The sequence below is a fragment of the Phaseolus vulgaris genome, chromosome 6 (genome assembly GCF_051622355.1).
Source record: "Phaseolus vulgaris cultivar YP4 chromosome 6, ASM5162235v1, whole genome shotgun sequence".
Lineage (NCBI taxonomy): Eukaryota > Viridiplantae > Streptophyta > Magnoliopsida > Fabales > Fabaceae > Phaseolus > Phaseolus vulgaris.
The window spans coordinates 19,055,959-19,067,356 of NC_143503.1; the positions used below are offsets into that span (position 1 = coordinate 19,055,959).

The 11,398-nt window shown below is 32.9% G+C and overlaps 1 protein-coding gene across 1 annotated transcript; it reads left to right on the plus strand.

Annotated features, from left to right (window-relative positions):
- The first annotated feature begins 462 nt into the window (after window positions 1-462).
- LOC137831133 (G-type lectin S-receptor-like serine/threonine-protein kinase LECRK3) lies at window positions 463-10,254 on the plus strand. Its single transcript, XM_090303722.1, has 3 exons — window positions 463-703; window positions 783-1,458; window positions 7,844-10,254. Exons 1-3 carry the CDS (start codon window positions 646-648, stop codon window positions 10,149-10,151), a joined length of 3,042 nt encoding a protein of 1,013 aa, XP_090159848.1. The 5' UTR covers window positions 463-645; the 3' UTR covers window positions 10,152-10,254.
- Window positions 10,255-11,398: the final 1,144 nt, after the last annotated feature.

The following is an 11,398-nucleotide window of genomic DNA, read 5'->3' on the forward strand; positions in this document are numbered from 1 at the left end:
TCATGAGTTAAATATTTATGAATTGCTATTTATTTTTAAAAGTCTATTTTCTTCTAAAACAATATCATAATATTAGTGTATATATATATATATATATATATATATATATATTTCATCGTAGGAAGTATAATTCTAAACATAATGAATTTGTACCGGAAGGACTAAAATGCATTAAGATAATAGAATAATATATATTAAACGATACAAAAAATTAAATAATACACTCTTCAATCATATTATGTGAATGTGTATGCTAATCTATATCTACCAGTAAAAGGTCAATCAAATAATATAAATAGCACAACTGTGTAGAGATAAATATTTGTTATTATTACATTATTACAGAAAACTTTTGGCAAAAAGGCCAAAATAAAGAAAAAGAAAGAAAGAAATTATTTAGTTCTAAACTCTTAATTTTCAACGCAATAACTGTTTAATGACTTTACGAGTCAACTAGTCAACTCCGCCCAATGAAGAAGGAAAAAAATAGTGTTTGATTTTGATAGAGAAGAAAATAAAGTCTTGGACATCTCGTACACGTTATGAATTCAGACAACAGTTTTCACGTAATTGGCCCTTAATCTTCGGTCCACCATATTCATATTCATATTCTCCATTTGTGTTGTTTCGTTCTTCATTCTCGATATGCTTCACTCAACATTCTTCTTCTCACTTTTCCTATCATTAACGCTTCACTTATCAGGTTCCATCTAAGTTTTTCTTAGAACTGTCTAACTTTAAATGTTGAAGGTGTGATTCTGATAACATTACTTCATTTACAGGGACCAATTCCGCCAAGATGACTTTAATCAACCAATGTGACTACACGGTGTGGCCGGCTTTGAGCAGTAACGTCAATCTTTCAACCACCGGGTTCGTTTTGCCAAGCGGCCAAAATTTCAGTGTCAACGTACCCGTGAATTGGAACGGTCGAATCTGGGGCCGCACACTCTGCACCACCGACACAATTACCGGAAAATTCTCATGTCTTACCGGCGACTGCAGATCCGGCAAGATAGCATGTGACAGTGGAGGGTCACCACCGAACACGCTGGTGGAGTTCGGCTTAGACAGCATCAACAGGCTCGACTTTTATGACGTGAGCTTGGTGGACGGGTTCAACATGCCGGTGATTGTTGTTCCCGTGAGTGGTTCAGGCAGCAACTGTGAGAGCACGGGGTGCGTGCTGGATTTGAACGCAGTGTGTCCGACGGAGCTAAAGGTAAGCAGAAATGAGGAAGTGGTGGCATGTCAGAACCCTTGCAGTGCGTTCAAAGAGGACTATTTTTGTTGCGTTGGAAACCGTTCCTCGTGCGAACCAAGTGTGTACTCCAAAATATTCAAGACGGCATGTCCCCAAGCCTACAGCTACCCGTTAGACGACTCAACCAGCACCTTCACCTGTCCCACTCCTGCAGATTACAACATTGTCTTCTGTCCTAAATCTAGCAATGCCAGGTTAGATCAACTTTTAAGCTTAATCACCAATTCACTCTTCATAGATGCTGCTCTTAATTTACTCTTCATTTTCTTTTTCTTTTACATGACTATACTCTTACAACTGGGTTATCAAGTAGTTCAGAGAGTGTGAACCTATTATTTTTTTTCAATGACTCTATTATCCTAGGTTGTCAAAAGGGTTGGTTGGTGGAGTGTCAAAACACTAATTATGTTACTATAAAAAAAAATTATTAAATAGAAACTAGATAAAAAATAAATAGTTTCTAAATTGGTATCTATAATTAGTTACTAAAGTTTTAGCTATTAAATTTAGAATCTAAAGTAGTTGGTAGCTAAAACCTACATAGCTAATTAGATATCAATTTAAAAATTATTTATCAATAATAGAAACTACTTTAGATATCAATAATATTTTTAGTCTCTAAAATAATATCTAATTTAGTCAATATAATAACTAATTATTTCTAGTCTCTAAAATTAGTTTTTATTTAATGATTTTCTTGTAGTGTGTAGTGCTAATTAGTCTCTAGAATTAGTTTTTATTTAATGATTTTCTTGTAGTGTGTAGTGCGGGTGGTTGACGTTTAGTACGTTGCAATTTTGAGAAACGTGAGATGATCCTTGATAGGATAGAGGATCAAGGTATCTTCACATAAGGCCCTTGATCTCCAAGAATCAATCCCAAAAAAAATATAAATACACATCATTTCAACCAAAAAAAGAGGTTACCCACTAATAGATACTTTAAATGTTCTGGCTTAATAAGGCTGCTCAACACTTTTTATTAAGACAGTAAAATAGGTCTTACTTTCACACCTTTCAAAACGACAACATCAACAGTGTTCATACACGCTATTTTCGTAAAAGATTTCATTGTTTAGTGGTTTGTTTAGATGATCATATTGTTGCCCAATCATCTATGAGAGGAACGTGGTCAGAAAACTCTTAGCACAATAAGGAAGAGGACTGACCCAATGTCCAACAACTCATGAAAATAATACAACAGTTGGAGGAGGCTCGTAGTCGAGCTGAGGAAGCCTAGAGTAAGCAAGATCAACTGTGGAGTACTAATGAAGAGTTGCAGCAAAAAAAATCTAACATTAGTTGGCCAATGGGCAAAAAGTGTGCGTAGAATCTTTGAACAATCAGTGTTTCCTACCATTTCAACCAAGGCCATAAATGAACCAATCTTGGTTCATTACATGGTCGCAAAAGTCAAGTCTTTCAATGGAACACGGGATCATATGGCTCACTTGAAGATTTTTAGAACACAAGCGTGATTAATGGAAGAAATGATGGAGTTCATTGTAAGATATTTGCTAGTATGCTCGTCGGAGCAACCTTGGAGTGATTTAGTGGCTTCCCTGATGGATCAATTCATGCCTTTAAAGATTTCACCAAAGTCTTTAGCGCTCAATTTGTTGAAAATCGAATAAAACCACTTAAGTGATGGCAAAGGATTGGCAGCGAAAAGACTTATATATGGAATGGAAGAGATGCACGATGCAAAACAAGATTTGCTTTGGTTGAAGTTAGTGTGAAGACGAGTTTATTCTTCTAAGTTCTCTGGACTAAAGCTTGAACCCTAGCAAGAATGAGAGTGAGACTTTGAGAGAGTTTAGACTCAAATTGGCATAGTTCCTTCACTTCAATCAAGTCTGAATATACAATGAGAAGGCAACCCTATTTATAGGAATTTGGAAGGGAAGGTAGTGTGCAAGTGAAGCCACACTAACCCTAGCTTGCATGGTAAGTTAGGGTTGGGGTTAGCATAGTCGTCCATGCTTCTTGGAAATCCTATCTTGCTTCCCAAGTTAGGGTTTCTATAAGCCTCTCCTTCTTCCTTTTAATAAGCTCTAAACATGCCTAAAAAACAAAGGAAAACTATGGCTCAAAATACAAAGCCATAGAAAGGAAACATGTTCTACTTTGTATAGTTTTTACAAGGCTAATATGATCTATCTTCATCTCTGATCTTTAGCCTGAGTTGTGGTGGTTTCCTTTAGGTGGATGGCTCTCCATCATGATGTTTCTTATGGAAGCAACAAAGTTATGAGTCTTTGAAATCTTAGACATTTTGGTGACATCAAAATTAAGATTCCACAACTAAACGAAACAATGTTCATGGACGTTTTTGTCAAAGGCCTCGAAGTAGGGTCGTCTAGAGAATATTTGGTACAAAAAACAGTGGGGCACATGAGCAAGGTCTAATCAGGTGTGGCATTTCACATCGAAGTAGTAGTCATTATGCATCAAAAGGTAATCGATGAAAGGAAGGACGACTCTGGGTTTTATAACTAATCATGACATAAACTATCAGGCAGTTGAAGAAGACAAGATACTCAGGCATGATCAAGTGATAGGTGCTACAATATCATGAAAGCGGCAAAGGTTGCCTCAATTTCCAACCCATACCACTAAATACACCTCGGGGAGAATTGTTGAAGGAAATGCATGTTACAAAGTTGATATTATTTCCCAAAAAAACAAGTTAAGTATGCATCAGGATGCATGGTGTTAATTTTATTGAGTAAAAGGATATGATTTATATGTTGATTCATCAAATCAAAAGACTGATATCCTTGTACAAAAAAAGAAAGTCAGATGATGACAACAGAGAAAAATATGACTGACAAGAGCTGTCAGCAAACCGACAAACATAAAACTCCCATATTAGGAGATTTCAACACCACTACATAGGGATTCTTAGGAGGAAGAAGTACTAGGTCGAATCAAAAGCATATGCCCAAGTTTTTATAGATGTTACCATTATACATATGTCATGTTCTTCTGAGATTTTTTTCCAAGAAGGATTTAGAGGTTGTTCATCCTTAAAAAGATGACACGAAAGTTATATCAAATTTCATTATGAATTGCAATTTTCATAGAGTACTTATTGATCAAGGAATTTTTTATGATGTCATGTATTGGGAAAAAAAATTAGCCTTTAAATCCCAATAGAGCGTTTAATACCTTTTTATAGAGTGCTAGTTGGGTTTTAAGGCGACCACAAGTTTATGGCTAAACTAAGCTGAGAACGACTTTTGGTGTTGGAGATGACACCAAGACTTTAGTGAGTAAATACTTGGTTATCAATGTTTGTCAGCAAACCGACAAACATAAAACTCCCATATTAGGAGATTTCAACACCACTACATAGGGATTCTTAGGAGGAAGAAGTACTAGGTCGAATCAAAAGCATATGCCCAAGTTTTTATAGATGTTACCATTATACATATGTCATGTTCTTCTGAGATTTTTTTCCAAGAAGGATTTAGAGGTTGTTCATCCTTAGAAAGATGACACGAAAGTTATATCAAATTTCATTATGAATTGCAATTTTCATAGAGTACTTATTGATCAAGGAATTTTTTATGATGTCATGTATTGGAAAAAAAAAATTAGCCTTTAAATCCGAGCGTTTAATACCTTTTTATAGAGTGCTAGTTGGGTTTTAAGGCGACCACAACTTTATGGCTAAACTAAGCTGAGAACGACTTTTGGTGTTGGAGATGACACCAAGACTTTAGTGAGTAAATACTTGGTTATCAATGTTTTTTCCTCGTATAACATATTTATGAACAAAACTACATCACAAAATATGCTCATTTCTAACTTTGACCTAACATTTTAATCAGCTTGATTTGGATATAAGAATAGTGTTTAAGGATTGAAGCCCACAATCGTCAAAGTATTTAAAAGAAACACAAATCATTGATGGTAAAACAATAAAAATAAGGAAAGTTTGGATCCTAGTTTTGAAGAATGACTAACATTAGTCTTGTAACATAATTGTGAGGCATATGCATGGTTGATGACTTACATGCCCGAAATCGACTCCGATTTTGAATGTCATTAGTTAGTTTAGGACCCCAATGTTAAGCCATCATACAGAGACCACAAAATTTAGGGTCGAGAAGACGAAGTCGATTGTAGAGTAAACTAACAAGCTTTTGTTGGCAACACATATTCAAGAAATCCAATATCCAATACGGTTGGCCAATGTGGTCATGATTAAGAAGATCTCAGGCAAGGGTGCATGTGCACCAACTTCTCGGATCTTAACAAGGCATGTACTAAAGATTCGTATTCATTACATAATGTTAAATATTTGATGGATGAAGCATCAGGGTGTGAGATGGTTAATTTCATTGACATTTATTCTGGATATAACTAGATTCACATGCATCTACAAAATGAAGAGAAAATGGAATTCAAGGTTGAGACCTCCAATTTTTGCTACAAATTTGTGACCTTTGGATTAAAGAATGCATACGTCACCTACCAGCACCATATGGATAAGGTTATACAATTGATGTTGGGGCAGAATATGAAAGCTTATGTAGATGACATGGTAGTGAAGTCAATCAATGTTAGGAAATGGAGGATTTGGAGGAACTTTTCCAAACTTTATTCCAGTATAAGTTAAAGCTTAATTTGGGAAAATGTGCATTCAGCATTTGAGTTGACAAGTTTTTATGCTTCATGCTTTCTTAATGGGAATTAAGACTAATCCTGAAAAGTGTTTGCCTATCATTAACGATATAACACGTCATCTACATCTCCTTCACTTCAACATCTTTTTCATATTTTACTAACTTTTTTAAACAGTAAAGCACCATCTTCAACATTATCACTTTGGCCCATACTTAACTTGATCATCTTCAATCTCTTTCACTACTCTGTTTTGTTTCCTCTTTTAACCTTGGCCTCTAGTTCTTTTGTTTTGGTAATCATTGCCAATGTTGTGGTCTTGCTTAGAGAATTTTGCAAACTAGGTGACTAATAATATATATTTGCTCAACATTAACTTCTAATGATTTATAGAGTCCCAATTGTTTCCTATTTCCACAGCTAAAGCTCGAACATTTGACTAAGAATTTTCTTTAACCTCCTTGCCAGGTTTGTTATAAAAACAAAATGGCTAAGTTAAACTAAGAAGTAGGGGTGAATTGCTTTTATAAAGTTTTTATGAAAACTTTGTCCTTCTTGGAATTCTTTTTCAAAACCTTCAAGACTGAAAACTAGAATGCATGTTTAACTAAAATCTAAATTGATACAAGAAAAGGAGTGGAGTACAATAAATAATAGAGTAAGCAAGAAATAAAGCACACAAGAATTTATACTAGTTCAAATCTTCTTAATCCTAGTCCAATCTCAACAATTCAACTTAAGAATTGTTGGTTCCACTAACTTTCTTCAAAGTTATACAACAATAAACTCTTGAACGTCTTTAAAAGGATATACAACACACTTGATATTAAGAGGATATAGAGTCCTATCAACCCTCACACCTTGAGAGAAACTATAGCCTTACCAACTCTTAATCACCAAGATAATAACTTTAGATAACCAACCCATAAAAAACAACAAAGTCAAATCAGAAAATACAACTACACAGCATAAGAAACTTACAAAACCATCAATTGATCACAACCTTTCTTGATTTTTTTGAGTGAAAAAATGAGTGCATGAAAATTGTAAAAATCTCTTTCATTTCTTAACATTCTTATCCTCAGTTGGGATTCAAATGTAGAGCCAAGTGCTATATTTATAGATTTTGAAAGCCTTTGACCAAAACAGATTTTAACGCATTTAATCGAGTATTATTCCATTTAATCGGTTATCCTTTATGAATTGGTTATTCAATTTTTTGTTTTAATCGGTTATATCATTTCTTCATTAATTACTTAAGTAAGTTTAATTATATAAACAATTGATTACCATCTGGTAAAATAGTTATTCATTTATTGTAGGACCATGTTTAATTAATTATCTTAGGACAAGAATCAATTATTATCTTGAGAATTCGAAAACACTTAACATGACTTTCTAATGTAATATGTTATCAAACATGATAATCAATTAACCTATTCTAACTTTCATCGTAGTCAGTTTAATCGATTATTTTAACCATGATATTTATTATTATGATTTCAAAATATTTTCAAAATCATTTCACACTACTAGAGAATCATTAAATAAAAATCAATTTTAGAGACAAAAAATAATTAGTTTCTATATTGACCAAATTATATGTTATTTTAAAGACTAAAAAAATTATTAGTATCTAAATTAGTTTATATTATTGATAAATAGTTTTTAAATTGGTATGGAATTAGCTATTAGGGTCTTAATTACCAATTATTTAGTTTCTAAATTTGGTGAATGTCACATTAACAATTTGTAAAAATGTAAATTTAAATCTTGTTACCAGTCAAACCTAACTTTCCAAAGCTTTATTCAACCAAAAGAAAAGTTATTATAATTTTATTTGTTTCATAAATATGGTTGTACATTGGTAATTAACATTGATTTGCACACTTGTTTTATTTGTGAAAGATGATCCCTACTAATTTTCAATGTTTGTAATAAAATGTAGTCGAAGGGTTGGTGACACACTCATTGCTGGTAATGAGACATCTAAGTGGCTTTCCCCTTCAGGTGATTTTGCATTTGGATTCTACCAATTTCCTAATAAGCTTTTCTTACTAGCTATATGGTACAACCAGATACAAAATACGACCATCATTTGGTCTGCAAATGGAGACAACCTTGCTCCAATAGGATCAAAGTTAGAACTAAATGATTCTCGTGGACTAATATTAAAAAACCCTCAAGGTTTAGAGTTATGGACATCAAATTTTACATCAGGTACAATTTTTAATGGTCTTATGAATGATGATGGAAATTTCCAACTATTAGATCAAAACTTTGTGTCATTATGGGAGAGTTTCTCTCATCCAACTGACACATTGGTACCTACTCAAGTACTGGAGTTAGGTGGAAAACTCTCTTCTCGACAAGGAGAGTTCAACTTTTCAACTGGAAGGTTCAAACTTCATCTACAAGAGGATGGGAATCTTGTGTTTAAGCTTGCAAATTTGCTTAGCAACAATAGTTATGAGTCTTACTTTGATACTGGCACTGCTGATGCAAAGAACAAAACAAATGTTGGCATCAAATTTGTATTTGATAAATCAAGCTTCTTGTATGTACTGAAGAAAAGTGGGGAAAAGTTTATTGTCAGCACATCAAACGACACGATATCTTCTAATGATGTCTACTACAAAGCAACAATCAATTATGATGGAGTTTTTACTGTATCATATTACCCCAAAGATCCAAAAAAAGAACAAAGGTGGGTCACTTTAACGACAATACCAGAAAATATTTGTCTAGATTCTACTTTCAATGATGGTGGAGGAGTTTGTGGACTGAATAGCATATGCAACCTGAAAGATGACCAAAGGCCTATGTGTAATTGCCTAGAGAGATATTATTTAATTGATTCAAATAACATGTATAGTGGTTGCATACCGAATTTCCAAGTCATTTGTCAAGACATGGGTTCACAAGATGAATACATGATGAAAGAGTTGCAAAACACTAATTGGCCAAAATCTGATTATGAAACAATAAGTCCTTGTACTCTAGAAGAGTGTACAACATATTGTTTGCAAGATTGCTTATGTGTGTTGGCTACTTTCAGTGGAAATTCTTGTTGGAAGAAGAAGCTTCCGCTCACAAATGGGAGAAGAGGTAAAAAAGTAAATGAAACTTCTATTATGAAACTGGTGAAAAATAATGAGCTCTTAACCCCTTTCCTGAAGCAAAAGATGAAAAAAGATCATGATACCTTGATCATCGTGATATCAGTTCTTTTGGGCTTTTTAGTGTTGGTCGTTTTAATGTTAGTTGGTGCAATATATTGTGGTTTCTCCTACAACCGCAAGAAGATCAAAAGTGGTAGAACCAACAATGGTGTTGTTGAGAAAAACTTGCGTAACTTCACCTTCAAGGAACTTGTAGAAGCAACAGGTAACTTTAGTGAAGAATTGGGAAGGGGATCTTTCAGCATTGTCTACAAAGGAACAATAGATATGACTAGTTTGGCTGTTAAGAAATTAGACAAGTTGTTTCGAGACAATGACAAGGAATTTCAAACTGAAATGAATGTAATAGGTCAAACTCATCATAGGAATCTGGTTCGTCTGCTTGGATACTGCAATGAAGGACAACATAGAATTTTGGTGTATGAGTTTATGAGCAATGGCACTTTAGCAAGCTTCCTTTTCACCCCTTTGAAAGCAAATTGGAGACAACGATTTGAAATTGCCTCTGGGATTGCAAGAGGTCTTGTTTACTTGCATGAGGAATGTTGCACCCAAATCATCCACTGTGACATAAAGCCACAAAATATACTTCTAGATGATCAATATAATGCCAGAATTTCAGATTTTGGATTGGCAAAGCTATTACTGATCAATCAAAGCCACACTGAAACTGGAATTAGAGGAACAAAAGGGTATGTTGCACCAGATTGGTTTAGAAGTTCACCAATCACTACTAAGGTTGACACTTATAGTTTTGGTGTGTTGTTATTAGAGATAATTTGTTGTAGGAGGAATGTAGAAAAGGAGCTTGTTGATGAAGAAAAAGGGATATTGACAGATTGGGCATATGATTGCTTCAAGACTAGAAGACTAGACATTCTTTTAGAAAATGATGATGAGGCTGTTAATAACATTAAAAGTTTTGAAAATTTTGTGATGATTGCTCTTTGGTGCATTCATGAAGATCCCTCCCTTAGACCAACAATGAAGAAGGTTTTGCTAATGCTGGAAGGAATTGTTGAAGTTTCAATACCACCAAATCCCTACCTTTATGGTTCTGCCAATTCAAATTAAACATAGTTTGTTTTGAATGTGGTTTTGACATTTCCTTTTGTTTTCTTGTCTGTTGGATTATAGTTCATTTAGAAATTCAATTCAACTATTTTTCTTTCGCATATTCATCATATCCATGATTTAAAAATTATAAGTTTGTTATTTTGTTTTTTTTTTCATCAATTATTGTATAATTAACGTGAAGTAATAATATGATTTCTTTAATTAAAATAATTGTTTCTAACTTTTGTGAATTTTAAGTGCTTTATGTTCTTCATTTAATTTTATGTGTGATATATATTACATGGGTTTGCTCTCTTATTTATTGATGTTAGAATTCTATGCTCTTTGGGTATATTTTGATTTTAGTTAAATATTTTGTTAATACATTTCTCGATAGCACAAGAGTGTAAAAAAGTTATATTATCATTTAATTATATATAATAAATTATTGACTTTTAATATTATACAGTTAAAACCAAAGTTTATTTTATTTTAGTGACATTGTAAAAAAATTTAACATATATGTGGTAATATATAGTATAATTCATTTCTTATTAATAATACTTATTTATCCAATAAAATAAAAGGAATAATACATACAACCTTTTTTTAAACACTTTGACATCTTTCATTTGATTTTACCTTTTTTTCTTAATTATATATTTATAATAATATAATGATTAAGTTTAATCATAATTCATCTTTATAAAAATATTTGATAGTAATTTAATAACGAGTGATATAATACACTTACTACCTACTAGGCTATGTAGCACAAATACTAACATAAACACTGATACGATACTGATACGAACACAGAGATATGTAAAATCTCTAAAATGTAGGACACGGGGATACATATCTATATATTATATAATTATGAATTATATAAATTAACAATAATGATTTATGTGCACAAGTATGCTCCAGATTATTTTTTTGAGCAGAAAGATGTTTTTCATTACTGGTTAACAAAGATTTGTTTCTTATTTTTATAATCATAATAACAATTTATACAATAAAGTTTGATTTCTTAAAAAATTAATGTATTTTTCTTTTTTAAAATTGTGTTAGAATCGTACTAGAATTGTCAGAAATCTAACAAATACTTTTTGAATTGGAGATTTCACGGATACGTGTCCTATAGGTGTCATACGAGTGTCGGTGTCCAACACGCCATTTAAGAGGAGTGTCTGAGCTTCATAGTAACGTAAGTTTCACTTAGATATTATAAATTAAATTTACCTTTAATCGATGTAGAATTT